Source organism: Carassius gibelio, chromosome B4 (assembly GCF_023724105.1).
Source record: "Carassius gibelio isolate Cgi1373 ecotype wild population from Czech Republic chromosome B4, carGib1.2-hapl.c, whole genome shotgun sequence".
NCBI classification, from domain to species: domain Eukaryota; kingdom Metazoa; phylum Chordata; class Actinopteri; order Cypriniformes; family Cyprinidae; genus Carassius; species Carassius gibelio.
This window is the reverse complement of record NC_068399.1, coordinates 13,679,377-13,696,206: the sequence shown is the minus strand read 5'-3', so window position 1 is coordinate 13,696,206 and position 16,830 is coordinate 13,679,377. Positions and strand designations below refer to the sequence as shown.

The window sequence follows — 16,830 nt, the reverse complement described above, 5'->3', positions numbered from 1 at the left end:
ATTTAATGGCTACAACATGTATAGTAGACCTAGAATCTCTATTTGTACAAATTGCTGCACATTCATTTCATTCTGAATTTTGCACACATAAGTTGAAAGGCATTTGTTTGTGCATGCATGTAAAACATATCTGCAACTTTTATCAAGTTCACTGATAATTATGCGTGCATTTATGAATTATTATCTTAATCTATAATGAAACAAGGACGAAAAATATGCTTTGTTTGTTTAGAATGGAATGGATCGCAAATAGATCTGAATGAAAAAATGAACCATAGTAGAAAATGTTTTTTTTCCGTCTATTTGAAAGTTAGGCTAATAAACATGTTGCATTCGGTGGCCTGATTAGGTCATTTTTTTACGTTACATAGCCTGCCTCCAGTTTTCCTCACCTTGACTAATTAAGAGGTGATACTTGACCGGCATATCATCAAAATGTCCGGAAAAGGAAACCTCTGCCGGTCACTTTGACAGACACCATTTTTTTCTAGCGGAAACTCTGACGCGTAGTAGTAATAAGCTTTATATAAAAACATGGGTAGCACTTTATTTTACAGTCCTGTTCCTCATGTACATACTATGTACTTATTATAGTAATTACAATAACTATGTAATAACTAGGTATTAAACCTGAACCTACCCTTAAACCTAACCCTACCCCATGTAGTTACCTAGTATTACCAGAACTTTCTTAGATAAATACACTGTAAGTACATTATAAGTACATGTTAGTACACGTACTGTAAAATAAAGTGCAACCAAAATATTAATATATAGATATTTGGAAAATAAGTCTGGGATGTACTTAGATGACTAGTCAGATAACAAGATAAACGTAAAGTGTTCATAATATCGTACTACCCGGAGTGTGGTGTTCCCATTGCTCAGTCACTGGAAATCTTGTCTCCAAACAAACCAACAAAACTCAAAAGTCCATTCAGCCAGGACTCCGACACCTGTACAACACCACACACAAACTGTTGCTCAAACGACCGAGTGCTGCTCTATGTTTACAGACTCAGTGAAAGTGTCATGACTCCCCTGGGATGAACAGGCTCTAGAGGAGAGCAGGGCATCTGGTTGAGTGTGCCTTCAATTCTCCCTGGGTCACTACCTGACATGATGCTGCAGCGCGCAACAGCTGTAACTCATAAATATGGATTTAAAAACAATAACAGTAGAATAACAAACATCACACTGTTGAGATTTGTATTTCTGTATAATACAGATACAGTGTTTCTTCTATATGTATTTTTCTTTTATAAAGAAGTCTCTAATTCTAAAATACAGTAAACAGTGATATCGTAAATATAATATATTTCAGATATATTTAGAGTTATTAAAAATGTAGACAAATAACACCTACATTATATTGTAACAGAATGCTAATAAACTCAACACATAATCTGATGCAGTGGAAATAAAACGGTGGTAGGATAGGAATGCTCAAGATTGTTTGAAAAATGAAGTTCACAGGATCTCTCTTCATCAGTGTGTCAGTACATTTTTGTATCTAGGGGATTGAAAGACTATTTTATATATTAGATTTAAAAATCCTTTGTAAATCCATCAAAACTTCACTTATATACGCAATGTTACATTATTAATGCTGAGCTGAGAAAGACCTCTTTACTGTGCTAGTCACATTCTTTAAAACATTTTGGAGATCAAAATTCATTTAAAGAACACTGAGGAAAAATTAACACGAGCAGAAGAGAAGAGCTGATTTTCAGTAGTTTAAAGAGTCAGATTGGAGAGAAAAGTAGAAATGGACCGAAAAAGGGAGGAGGAGAGTAATATTTATTCAAGGGATGGAGTTGTTGGACTTTTGAAGTAAAGAAAGGCTAAGCTCACAAGACCCCAGAGAATCAGATTCCCTTTAGGGTATTTTTATATCATGCTGCGAATTAACTAGAGTTACCGCCAATCAGATACTTTCCCAAGGTCTGTTCTCTACTAGGGTCTCAAATCAGATTTTCGCAAAAAGAAAACAAAAAGCTTTTAAAAATGTAAAAATTGCACAAAATAAAAATGGCTTTACAACTTGTAGCCACTGGGGACACCACTCTGCCTAATTAATAAATGTAATAAATTACGTACGCAAACAAAATGCTCTGAAGAACAAATTTGTAAGCAAACGGCAAAAGACGCCTTATGACTGGGGAGTGAGAACAAGTCAGACAGTTCAAGGAGTTAAATAATAGCCAATCATATTAATGATAGGCTTTGGAGTTTAAGAATGACCATAGAAATGTTTTCTTTAGTTATCTTAGAGAATTATTCATTCATGGAACTTGTTCAGGCAAATTCACACTTTTTTAATGCACAACTATGACTTTTCTTGGTAAATGTGCTTCCATTGCAATCTATGCACTATATATAAAACTATATAAAAAATGGTTTTCATACACATGAGAATAAATAAATAAATAAATAATCTAGAATTTGCCTAAAAATGTGCATAAAAACCTGTCTGATGATATTTTCCTCCTAAATATGATACAGTTCCCTTTGTCAATGTAAATCTATGGGATTATTGAGCTGATTGTCTTTTTCACTATGTTAAAATTGCTTAGAGTAGTAATAATAACACACGTCACCCCAAGGAACTCCATGATTTGAGTATCGGTCATGTCCATAGCACAAAAATACTCTGTATTCCTGTATTCCAATATTCCACAATAGCACCAATGGGAGGGGAAAAATCTCCGTGTGATTTACCAGATAATTTTTTCATAATAACCAGGGCCCGGTTCCCTGATAATGCTCACTCTTAGCGCGCTAAGAAGACCTCGAAGGATATATCTTACCAAAGTTGTTTATGTTCCTAAGTGTGTTCCCCGAAGTGTCCCTTAGGATGCTTCTTAGCACGCTGCCTCTTACGTCCGACGTTACAAGAGCACTGTCCCAAGTAATGGTGCTGAATCAGTTGGCATCGATTGCTCAAGAAACGATTTTCTGAATTTTTTTTTTATGTAGCCACGTCAGGCAAAATGTCAAAAGGGCTTAAGTTTTGCAGAATAAAAAAATTTAATCGGACTAAACGGCTCCACGTCCGGCGCAGTCTTTGATTCAATTAAGGACACGTTGGATCGCTACCATAGTTGGTCGCTTACTGGAGCCCACCATGCTTACCTATTTATAGATCTTAGCCATTTAGAGACAAATTGTTTGCCAGATTTTCATTATCAAAAGTGACTGCCAATTTATACGCTTGAATTACATTACAAAACAGCCTAGGCTAATTACCACCATATTAGTTCTCCATAAACTCCATAAGTAGGTCTGTATCCATTGCGAACATATTTTATTATTAGTCTTAAAATGTCCATAACATAAAATCATTGTTGAGCCACAACATTGTCAACATACCATAGTTTGACTTGTACTGCGCTGCGGTGATTTCTAAAGACTGCTTCACAGTGGTGGCGACAAGCGTCTTGACCTCAAACAACGCTAAGAGAGAGCTTACGAATGGTCCAGACCAACTTTACGAAAGTGTGACTTACAGAAGATATACTTAGCGTACGAACGTGTCGGGAATTATGCCATAAGGTTAAGAGAGAGGTTAAAGTATAGGTTAAGAACTACTTAGCGATAAGAACATTTTGGGGAACCGGGCCCAGTGCAATATAACAAAAGCAGGGCAAATTACCACCTGATTTAAGACAGGCTTTTTTGGCCGTTAAATATTGGTGTAAATACCAGTAATTTGATTAGCGCAAACGTTAGCAAATCGCATTTTGTGATTCATTTAAAATACTCTACTCCCATAAATTTTGCGTATGAAAGGGAAACTCCTACAAATGCATATTCAATAAGATCAGGCGCAAAAATAACTGTTGACACATTTTTAGCACTAATTCTTCACTGTGCATCTTTAGTAAATCCTGACAATACTATTTTAAGACAAAAGATGGTTTGCACTGATGTAATCTGTTAATAAATCTGGCCCAAAATTGGATGGTTAGTTAGTTTAAGACGGGTCCACAATCCATAGCAATATGACATCGGGACAAAAACGTCAATTTACTTTCATAAGTTCCACTTTCCAGCAAAGCTCCACTTCTTTCCAATTCCACAAACCGCTCAATGGTCACAAAATTGTAGTCCACTCCTGGAACCTCTCCTTCTTTAGGCTGCCTCGTTGTACCTACAGAGAAAGAGAAAGGCGGGATTTAGTTCAGGTCAACAAGTCTTCTAAGGGGTTTGTGCCATGGGCTTACTCAGCAGCTAGAAAGTTCATCCAACAACTACAACAAAAAAGGGTTTTATAGCAAAGCTCAACATGAGCCAAACAGAACAGTTGCTTTGGGTAACTGGTTCACTCCATTTTTACACAGAGTGCCACATATGCTGTCTGACAGTCTGTCAGACACAGAAAAGAGAAGGAGGAAGGCAGGAAAACCAAATGTCAGGTTTTTGAGGTTTTAAGGAGAAAATAATGACGCAACCTCATTCATACAAAATGAAACATACAAGCCTGGAAAAATGTTGTTTTCCATAAAAACTTGTTATTTTGTTGACAAATTTCCATGAACCAAAATGTTGTAATATTTAGTTACTTTTAATGTTTTCAAAAGACTTATCATGCTCACAAATGCTGTTTTTTTATATAAAAAAAATACAGCAAAACTTTAATATTGTGACATATTTTTCAGATTTAAAAGAATTGTTCTCGGTTTTAAAATATTTTAAAATGCGATTTATTCCTGTGATGGCAAAGCTGAATTTTCAGAATATCCAGTTTCACATTATCATTCAGAAATCATTCTAATCACTCTATTAATCCCTCTCAAAAGAAGAAGAAATAATTATATTCACCAAGGACACAGTGACAATAAAGATATGTATAATGAGATTTCTATTTCAAAATAAACTTTCTTCATTAAGCTTTTTGTTAATCAGCAATTATGGAAAAATTTATAAAAATTTATGTTTCAAAAAGACTAAATATTACAAGCTTCTTAATATATTTTCAATAATAATTATATTTTAAAACATTAAACACAAACTGTTACACGATTAAAAAAAATATTTAAATACAGTAGTAGTGTATGATTAGACTTCATGTCCAAGTCAAGTCTTATAGCACAACTATAACTTTAGTTGGCATCCAATTTATTCTTGTTATAAGACTACAATGCAAAATAAACTATAGTTTAAAGTGGACCAGGGGAATACAGGTGCATCTCAAAAAATTTGAATATCATGGAAAGGTCTTTATTTTTTGTAATTGAATTAAAAACCATTCTTACATTCTAGTTCCATTGCACACAAACTGAAATATTTCAAGAGTTTTTTTTTTTATCTGATAGATAGAATATTACAATTTGAACTTGATTAGTTTTGAGTATAAATACTGGGTACCTCTTGGGCTAGTTTAGAACATGCATCCACAATTATGGGAAAGACTACTGACTCGACAGTTGTCCAGAAGACAATCATCAACACCCTCCACAAGGAGGGTAAGCCAGATAAAGTCACTGCTGAAAAGGCTGGCTGTTCACAGAGTGCTGTATCAAAATATATCCATAGAATGTTGACTGGAAGGAAAAAGTGTGGTAGGAAAAGGTGCACAAGCAACAGGGATGACCATAACCTTGGGAAGATTAATTATGAGTACACAATTAAACCTGCTTTGGAGATCTTGAACATTTCTGTTTTGTAAATCGTTTTTGATTGATCTTTGAGAAAATATTAAAAAAATTTGACATACTGAAATTGACATTTTCCTAAGATCTAAGTCATAACCATCCAAATTAAAACAAAAAAACTCTTTAAATATTTCAGTTTATGTGAAATGAATCTAGAATACAAGAAAGTTTGCTTTTTTTAAAATAAATTAAAAAAATCAAAGAACTTTCCATGATAGTCAAATTTTTTGAGATGCATCTACAGTATATACCTAGACGCCTCATTGGCCGCTCGACTGCACATCAACATCAACGTCACCGCCATATTGCTCTGGGCAACTCTCCATAACTCTCAAATCGGGACTGAATGAATGGTCATAATGACCCTGATCATATTTTCAGAGATTGCTTCTGAAAAAGGGATCGATAAATCAAAAATCGTGTGCAAACATCCAGACTACAGACAAAGTAAGCATCATGCATCATATTTTGTTTTCCAAAAGAGCTTCTGGCTCTCTGTAAGGCTAATGTTGCTAAAGCTACCATTGTCTCTGCCTGTTTTCACTAATGCTGCCTTCACCTGATACCAGAATGATCGCGAATAGGAATGTGGTAGTTAAAAATTGCACTTGGAAGCATTGTGTGAGGTCAGTAACACCATCAGCGTAACACCGGTACACCTGTGAGCATGAGCTCTTAAAGCTCCACACTCTTCTGAGAAGGGAGCAGGGTTGCCAGGTTTTCGTAACAAAACCTTCCCACGGACATGAAAAGTAACCCACGGGAACAGTGTTAAAGTAGACCAATTTGCGGAAAAACCGCGGACTAGGGCGAACTGGAATAGAGGTGGAAGTACCAGCTCATTTTCATTTAAAGGGGACATACACTTAGAGCGTTTTGGCTCATACCCTAAAAAGTGGCAATTTCAACAAGCTATAAAAAATTATCTGTGGGGTATTTTGAGATAAAACTTCACATACACAATCTGGGGACATCAGAGAACAATTTAAAATATTGTATCAATGCATTCTATGGAACCTTTCAAACCATGCTCTCTCTCTCTCTCTCTCATCTGTGCCAGGGTCAGAAATTAACTTTTCCAAGAGTTCCAGGTGCATTGTTTACCTTTGTATGGGCATTTTTTATAACAATACTATGTAATATAATTACTTTATTAAATGTTCTGTCGATTTTGTCATATAACCAGTTTCTTCAATCACAATAATATAGACTGCATTTAAAATTATTTACACAGGCTGTTTAATGCTGACCATGTACTGTATGTGCATTTACACAAAAAATGTAAATAGCCTAGAAAGGAAAAACACAGTATTCCCAAGGGAATGAGCTGTGTTCCGAACTGAAGCACAAGAAAAAGCTTAAATGTTGGGGTTGAAGACAGAGAAAGCAATGAAAAAACGTAATTTCATTTAATGTACCTTAAAATGACTTGCATGTATATATCACTACATTAACGTAAGAATTGTTAACCGAAAAAAAAGCTTTCACAATTTCTTGCGAAAATTAATAATTTTCCAAGCCTAACTAAATAACTAAAGACAGAGTTATTTTTTATCTCCATGTAGATCACAAGCCACTGAAATTAGTTGAAAAATGTAAACGTCGTTGTGTTTTTATCCAGAATAAAATGTAGCGCCAACATTAACCTTAATTTGTTTTTCAAGCAGTCTTGCCTGGATAAACATGGCGGACAAATGGCCAATGAAACATCTAGATATTTATCATATCTATGCCTAGAAGTCTTTATCACTCTAAACGTCTTGATTACCTTGTTCAGGTGAATCTAATCAGGGTTAAAGGTATAATAAGGAGAATAGGAGCACATTAAGGCATCCCTAAATAGCCTAAGGAAATCAACACACACACCACCCCCTCACTAAGCATACAGTCTATAGTCTACAGGAACACTGAGCAGCATAGAGCGCCCTCTTGCGGCTGTAGACGGTAATGTTTTCTATTGTTTCTTGGTTCTAAGTTAATTCGACTTATAGTCCAGTGCGATTTATAAAAGGTTTTTTTTTTTCCTCATCATGATGTATTTTTGGACTGATGCGAATTATACTCAGGTGCGACTTATTGTCCGTAAAATACGGTAAATGGCTCTCTTTATTAACAGGCCACTGAAGCATTGTTTCACATGATTCAATACGCAGATTAATTCAGAATCTAAACACTGCTGTTTCTTGGAGATGCACAACAATTCTGCTATGGATTCAAAGGCAATATGTTCTCTGCAAACACACATGATATTGTGTTTAAATACAACACAACATCAACTTCTTATTTACTGAACTGTAGCATAAAATCACATTTAATTTGTCATATTCAGGACAAAATCAGCACTCATGCAATAGCCTACTGCTCATGTGATATCACTTATCTAATGATATAAAAATATGTTTTGAAATATGAGAATTGAATTTTAGGGCATAACTGCATTTATGGAGTTGTTTCCCTGAATCATATTGGTCAACAGTCAATTATATGAAATGTAAGATGTTCTACAGGTCTGGGGATGGGGCCATTGTGTTAACTGCATTAAAATATTTTAATCTCTTAATTTTTTCATAACTAATTAACTAACATGTTAAACTGACAGCCCTATGTATTTACATGTATGTACAGTATGTGTGTGTGTGTATGCAATAAGAATACTACAGAAAACTAGAACATTTAAGAACTTGGCACGTGTTGAACTTTAAAATATTTTAGCGGCCATTCTTATTTATCATTGACCCTCCAAAATCTTAACAACAATTTTAAAGACCTTTACTCACCGCTTCCCATAAATCCAAGTACCAGACACGCAACATCAAAAGCAAACAGCATAGCAAATTCCTGTACCCTCTGTTAGTCCAAATACTGGCTGAATTGAATTGAATACTTGCACTACTGCTTTATTTTAATACCGCATCACATATTTTGCAAGCAACTTCGTTGTCCTTTCTCTCGAAATGGGCCTACTTTTCGCTCGCTTCATTTGGCCTGCTCAGCTAAATATGTCTGTAGGCATCTGGTTGCGTGTGTCAACGCGGCCAGTGAGTTCACACACACATGCGCGCGCATCGTTTTCTCCTCCTCTCCAAAGCGCTCAGGCAGTTGCGCTCCTGAGGTGTCTGTCGTTGCTAAGCATCTATCAGCTGCGATCTCCGTTACAACAAGGACATTTCAGTAATGGATTTCCACCACCGAAAAACCTTTGCTGTAACTTTGCTACAAGATTAATTTAAGAAGAAAAGTAAAAAACTCTGCAGTGTTTCACCCCGAAGGAAGCTGTTTGATTTGGTTATTTTCACATGATCTGGTGCGCTTGCGTCATTCTGAGAAGCTGAGATGTTTTATAACTCGGTGCGGTGCAGACACACCTGGAAAAAACGAGCGCCTCGCAACGTGTCGCTTCCAATATGAGCGCGCATACCACATCTGAAATAACGAACTTGAGCACAAAAAAAAAGACAGATATGTGAACGGCCCCTTCATCGATTAAAATGTTTACTTTTGGTTGATGGTGAAACGGTCAATATGAGCATATCCCTAACTGGCATATAAACATAATATAACATACAAAATTAACTAATTTTAAGTCACACAAAGTCAACATGTTGGTATTTCTTGCTCTGAATCTGCCAAAAAATAAAATTAAAATGTTTTGATCTTTGAAAAGGTGTACTTGCATTATTGTGCCATTATCATTATATAAGTTGAAACTGGTCTTAGAACGACAATATTATCATTTATCGCGATAATTTCTTGGACAATTTATCATCCAGCAAAATTTGTTATCGTGACAGCCCTAGCGGTGAAAATCTAATCCATTAACTGACCTAACAATTACCAGTTCACCGCAATCACGATTCAACTACAGCGGTTTAAAAACACATCTGACAGCATAGATTCGCACTCCGCTGAGACGATGGCATCAAGTGTTGTGGAGAACCCAACAGGAGCCCTGGACAGTCATCAAGTTGTCACTAGTGTTTGAAACTCACATCATCTCTCATCATCTATCAATCAATAGCTACACAATGACAACAAACCCCAAAGCTGGGTGTCTTTCCACTGTGATAGCCTCTCATTCAGAGTTATGATGGGTATGCTAATGACAGGTCACAGGAAATAGGGGCAAATGAAATGTCTCCACTCACACGACCCGTGTCTACGCAGGGCAAGATTTGACTGAAGACTGCACAAAGACTGCTTCATGACGACAACTAGAATATCTCACAATACCGTCGACTACTCAAGCATGTAATAACATAATGAAAAGAAAATGAATCCACTACGACCATTTAATCGCTTGCCAACATCGGCCTAAAGCTTAATTTGTTGATAAATCATACTTTAAATAAGAAAAGCAAATTGCTGGAAGATGGATCGATCTCCACGCTAGTGCTTTCTTCTCTGGAGAGACAGCTACTTTGGCAGAAAGGCTTTGTTGACGAGATGCACATCAATCTGTTTATTTCTCACTGGCTTTCCAAAGAATAGCAGACACTGTCAGTGACTGTTGGCTGTGACTGTCATGCAGCAAAGACATTTTTCATCAATATATGGTCGATTTTTAAATGGGAAAGGCTGTAAAGCTACAACATTTAGCAGCAAGAGCTACTGTAACATGGCTATGCTTACTCGCCAAACACTAACTATGTGTAAGTACAATTTTATCCATGAAATCTAATGTGTTTATATGATGTTTTACGGATACTGTATGTAGCGCTACTGTATGTGGGGGCATGTTGTCAGAAAGCTGCAAGCACACTGTCAATAATGGTATCAACACTGAGCCATACATCTCAGTATGTCTCGATACACACAAGATAGGTCTCTTGCAGATTTTTGCGTGTCCTACTTATGCAAATTGTCCATTAGTGCTTCATTCCAAAGAGTTCATTGCATTAGGCAATGCTAATTTGCTATGGACTTTAAGAAGTTAGTGCAGATAATAGACATATATCATTGGATAATACTTCGGAAAAACAATGCAAAATATTATCCTAGTTTTACAATCACTATTTGTTTTATTAAGTTTGAGCTTCTCTCTAGAGTGTTTTTCTTAATCAAGCTTTTATCCAATTTACATTTCATTCAACTTCAGATGGAAAGTGCCTTCCAGTTTACCAACCTCTAGAGGAAGAGAAAAAGTGATTCTTTCCACTTGAGCAATCATGGGCTGTAGCAATCTGCAAAAAAGGCACACACTTTCTCAGTGTGGTAGACGGCTAGTTATTTGTCCTCAGTATCGTCCACTTGGAAGTGGCATCATCTTCCCGTGTACAAAATGTACCTCATATCTCCTGCTGAGAAGAAGGGGGGAGGACAATACTATCTGGAAATAGCGTCTTTGCCCACTTGCTCAAGCAAGGTAGAAAACGAAGAGAGGCGTGAAGGATCTGGGCTTGGCGCGTGGGCTATATCCTGGCAAAGGTTCACAGTCTCATAAGACATGTAACAAGAACAGTATGTGCCTCATATAAAAGGTCTCAATTTCCACTGCATAGACATAATGGCACATTCTTTATGTTATTATATTTGATTCTTCATTAACAACTACTGCTCTCCACAAGGGTTGTATCTCAGTAAATGATTAACACGCTGCAACAAATGTTCCTCTTGAAACAAACAAAATGTATAGGGAAAATAGCAAAGTTACTGTAGGCATTTCTGTCTTTTTTTAGGATACATTAATTTTCTAAAAATAAGTTTTATGAAATTTTGAAAATGTTTAAGGGGTTTTGATAGTTTCACTAGGGCTTTTTTGAAATGTAATAAAACTGACCAATTTGTAACAATTTACAATTTCCCCGAGTCACGCCCACAAGCCACACCCCCTGCACTCATTACTTAAAAATTCTATTTTAGCACATTAAAAGATATATATTTTATTGTAAAAATACATACTGTCATGTAAAAAAGCAGAATTTAATAATCATGACACGATATAATAATATATTATAATAAAGTAATATAATACTGTATATTATAGTGAAGTATGTAGCATTGTTATTATTATTAAAGTACCTGCCAAAAGTTTTAAAACATAAAAATTATTAATGATTTTGTAATAACTTCTGCTCAAAGGCTGAATTTATTTCATCAAAATAAAGTGAAAAAAGAAATATTGTGAAATATTATTACAAATACAAAAAAAAGTTTTCAATTTGAAAATATTATAAAATGTAATGTTGTTCCTGTGATGCGAAGCAGAATTTTCTCTCATTTTCTACTCTAGTTTTCAGTGTGACATGATCTTTTAGAAACATTACAATTTATTTGACTCTCAAGAGTCAGATCAGTGTTAAAAACAATTTTGCTGCTTCATATCTTGTGAATTTTTAGTATAGTATATAAAGTTTAATGAACAGCATTTATTTGCATTTATCAGATATATTAATAAAATGTGTTAATGAATTTATTAAATAGAAATTATTTTAAATGTCTTCACTCACTTTATGTCACTTTCATGCATGATGAATAAAATTATTAATTTCTCTCTCTTTTTTAAATCTTATACAAATGTTTGAGTGGTATCGTTTCCACAAAAATATTAAGCAACAAAACTGTTTTTAACATTGATAATAATGAGAAATGTTTCTTGAGCAGCAAATCAGCATATTAGAATGATTTCTGATGGATTATGTGACACTGACACTTCTCTTTTTAAACAACATCATATTTACAAACGTTTCTAATGGCGAATGTTGGGTTCCCAAATGCTAATTAAAGCAACTCAAACCAAGCGCAGCACTTACAGTGAATCGAAACCAAAAACAGTACTGTAACAGCAGACATGTATCATGTCACTCCAGTCACACTGTCACACAGTAATGCATTACAATATTGCATTACTCTCTAAAAAAGTAACTCATCACGTTACTTAGTTACTTTTTATGGAAAGTAATGTGTCACATCTGTACAGTAGAACACAGGAGAACACTAATAAAAATAGAAAAAGTTTATCTAAAGTCATTTTTGCTTATTAGTATGGTTGAACTGGATCATCAAAGGTCAGCAGCAAAGACATTAGTTAAAATGGGATTAGATACATTTGTGTTTTTTTGCATATTTAATTATTGCAGGTTTGCTTCATATTCTGAGTTTGCATTTCACAGTTTTAATTCAGATGAATACTAAATCTGGTATTTATTGTTTTTATTTTATTTTTTTGCGAGTGGGGTGAATTAATGCACATTCACATTTAGTCTAGAACTACATCATGTTCACACAGTGCACACAATGCCTCTGTACTTCTGATTTCTCCCAACAAGGGGACAGGAGGCTTATCAGTCAATAAATGGGAAAATAAAGTAACTGGCGTTACTATTTAATGGATAAGTAAAGGATAAGATTGATAAAGGAGATATATATATATATATATATATATATATATATATATATATATATATATATATATATATATATATATATATATATATATATATATAATTTTTTTTTTTTTTTTTTTTTTTTGCAGTGTATTACCTACCGTACATATCTCAACAAAGTTGGCCTTTGCTTTCCATTGACAGTCATATTCCTCATTTTAAGTCACAGAGATACTAGAAAGAACATGCACAGTCTGCACGAGCACCACAACACAACGTGATGGAGCATGTGAGCCAACCGCTAGGCCACAACTCTGGTGTCAGAAAGTAATTTAAGAACATGAAAATGGATCAGTGGGTGGACCACAAACAGAATGCTTAATGCAAAAGAACATGTGCAGAATTTCATACTGTATGAGAATGTGCCACGTCTCCATTTGAGAAAAGATACGAGGTGCTTAGCTGGAAATCCATCACTTCTGGACTTTCCTCTGTAGTCTTGTGCATGTGATTATCTTGCTCTGATCCAAGATGATTACTGTTGCTGTGTTGGTAGGCACCGAGCCATGCAAGATGCCAGTACAGTCATTGTGCTTGTTCTTCAGGAGAGCTGGTAGAATGGGGTTTGTTCACCTTTCTGTGGGAAGCTTCTGTCCTTTTGCTGGGTTCCATGAATCATCTTTGCAACCAAACCAAGGTCAGGATGGAGCACTAACCAAACCCAAATGATGCCTCCGGACACATCTTAATGCCTGCAATATGGACCCTGTCTCGTTTCCTTGAACTTGATTCCTAAGTCTCTCTGTCTGGTCTTGCTGGGAGATACAGTAGATGATTCCTCTCTTGATCTAAGGACTAGCCACTGCGATGTGACAGACTCTAAAGAAAGACTTCAGGCAACTCCCGCACTGCCCCTCAAAGTCATGGCACATACAGTCGCCGTCCGAAATCATTAAGGCAAATCAGCCTTACAGCTGCCAAGGGTCCAAATCCTGTCTTGCCCATGTATGAAAGCGCCACAGCAAGTAATCCCTCGTAGAGAATGTTGCTTGTGATGAGAAAAGACAGTGACCTACTTCTTCTGCCTCCTGTTTATGAGACAATATGACAACATTGCACTGTGATTCATCAGGGGAAATTACAGCTTGCTATTAATGCCTTGCAAAAGGAACTGGCAATTGCAATCCACAACCACCAACCCATTTACTGAGGAAAGGGGGTATTATTCCGGCAAGATTATGAGATATGAACTGTAATAACGCTTTCTGTTTGGACTTCTGTGGTCTGATGAATTGAAACAGCCATGGAGGATGTACTAGAAGAAGTGAGGAGCAAGCAACTGGGATGGTGAAGCAATGAAATAGAAGAATGAGGAGCAGGCATGTGAGAAAGCGTCATCATAGGTGTGTTCCCAATGCAAAGATTTATCTAGATGACTAACACAATAAAAACAAATAAAATAAGTAATTTTTTAAAAAATAAAAAAAGTCAACAAAATATTTATTCATTTGTTCCCTCATTTTAGGAAAATCATAACTACGTTTAACTAATTCCTGTCCACAATTTCTTTTTTTGCATATTGAGAAAATACCTCAGTATGACAGGACTGTAACAGTGACGCAGCCTTTATACAATTCATTCAATGAACAGAACAGAACAGTTTTGAATAAGTAGGCCTTAAATTTGCACATGATTTACTTAAAACAAGGGAAGGAAAAAGTAAATTGTGAGCAAATTGTGCTTAAAACAAGGTAATGTTACATCTTACTAAATCATGTTAAAACTAGGGCTGTCAAATTATTAACATTTTTAATCAAATTAATCAGAATTTTCAGTGGATTAATCAGGATTAATCACTATTTGCAATTACACCTGAATCCTAACCATTTTTTTTTCTGAAATGCGTACCAAAAGATAAATAACAGGACACAGATACATAATTTTCATGTATTGATTCATCAATATGTGGTTCTTTTTTTCTGAATTTCAAAAGTTTAACATTTACTTAGATCAAATTTACCTGATCAAACCATGCCATTTTACTACAGATAGTGTAAGAGTTTTTGGTGAACCAGTGGTTAAATATAGCCACATATCTATGAAATTATGCATAGAGAAACTAGAAAGAATGAACTCAGAAACACAAACATGCGCCACCATCACATAAGCAGCACTCTGGGCACTCTTGTTTTTGGGAGGTGTTCATTTGCTCTGCCACAATACTTTAAGATCGATATTTTCATGTTCTGAAGGCTTCAAGTGCCAGTAAAACCAAGTAAAAATGCATATGCTTTTCCAAACAGCTGTAATTTTCGCTGCATTGCATGTAGGCGTTCTGCGCATGCGCAGTGTGAAACACAGGACGCTATAACAGGAAGAAGCTCCAGCGTATCAACTACCAAAGTCATCTCTGTTTATCGAGCTTGGCATGAATGTATTTGAGAGTAACTGGGGTAAAACCTTAAGCTTCTTCGGTGTTTTCGTCGCGGCGCTCGCCGCTGTTTTTTACTATCTTGAGAATTCAGAGATCGACGAGAATTTCCTGACCTGAATAATTTTTCACACTGCGCATGCGTGAAATGCGTTAAAAAAATTTGACGTAATTAACGACAAACAACTAATTTACGTCGTTAACGCACTATTTTTGACAGGCCTAGTTAAAACATTAGTTAAAAACGAGGAGACGGAATAGCAAATCGACAAAATAGTAAGTTGTGAGACCAAGTTGTGAGACCAAAGTGTAAATTTGTGACAATATAAATATTTTTTATGTCGTGTCTGGGGCTCTTTCAGGAAAATTGTGTTCAAACTTTCTTTTAATCAAAGAAACAGTACAACTATTTTCAATTATTCTTATTTTATTTTTTTTGTGGGGGGACCAAATTAACATTATAATGAGTTTTGAGGGATCATGTGACACAGAAGACTGGAATAATATCTGTTAAAAGTTTGAACTTGCCATTACAGATATATATATATAAATATATATGAAATGAATTTGTTTCTTGGTGTGATTTATCAAATCTCAAGTTAAATGTTTCAAAAACTAAAGAAATGTGTATTGATTTTAGGAAGGAGTCCCCAACGAGTGCGACCATTATTAAAGGGCAGCAGATTCAGAGGGTAGAAAAGTATAAATAGCCTGGAGTTGTTTTAGATTGAAGGTAGGATAAACGGACTCACGCTGTGCACAAAAAGGACCAGCAAAGACTATATTATCTTAGGAAGGGGAAGAAATTTAGGGTAAGCCCCCTTTTGTTAAAGGTGTTTTATAACTCTTTTATTGAAAGTGTGCTGACATTTTGTTCGGGAATGTTACAGTGGAACAAAAGAGTAGGTATGTTAAGGAAAATTTTACGTACTGTGAGTACATTACTGTATCCCTTGTTTAAAACAAATTTATCAGACTAGATGTCTTGGTAAAGCTATGCAAATTATATCTGTCGACAGGCAGATATACTTTATAATGAGTTTGAGTTTCAGCTGTAAGGTAGAAGATTTAGGATACCAGCATTTTGTTGAAGCTTTTGTTGTTTTAATAGGGAAAAAAATCTTTTATATCACAGGCAGTGGAGTTCTTAAATGAAAGATAGGAAAGAAAGAGTTATAATTTTTAAATTAGCAGGTCTCATTCAGTATTAGTATTTTTTGAATAATTGCTGTGAAATTTGTATTGTCCTACTGTGAAATTTATGTTGCATTGTCTTTTGTAACTGCATATTGAAACAAGTCACCGACACCAAATATGATAAATAAAGTTACTAACTAACTAACTATATATCAGATGAGCCTAATCTCATCTGTACCCAATGTCAGAGTTGTGATTTCTATATCATGTTGCTGCCTATAAA

The 16,830-nt window shown here is 35.4% G+C and overlaps 1 protein-coding gene across 15 annotated transcripts in view; it reads right to left on the bottom strand.

Moving 5' to 3' along the window:
• Window positions 1-16,830, bottom strand: part of LOC127956348 (membrane-associated guanylate kinase, WW and PDZ domain-containing protein 2) — a 185,026-nt gene that overhangs the window by 73,332 nt on the left and 94,864 nt on the right. For all 15 annotated transcript variants that reach the window (XM_052554195.1, XM_052554196.1, XM_052554197.1 and 12 more), the window contains exon 3: window positions 4,034-4,153. In XM_052554195.1, coding sequence (XP_052410155.1) covers window positions 4,034-4,153 — 120 coding nt within the window. The remainder of the gene's footprint in view (window positions 1-4,033; window positions 4,154-16,830) is intronic.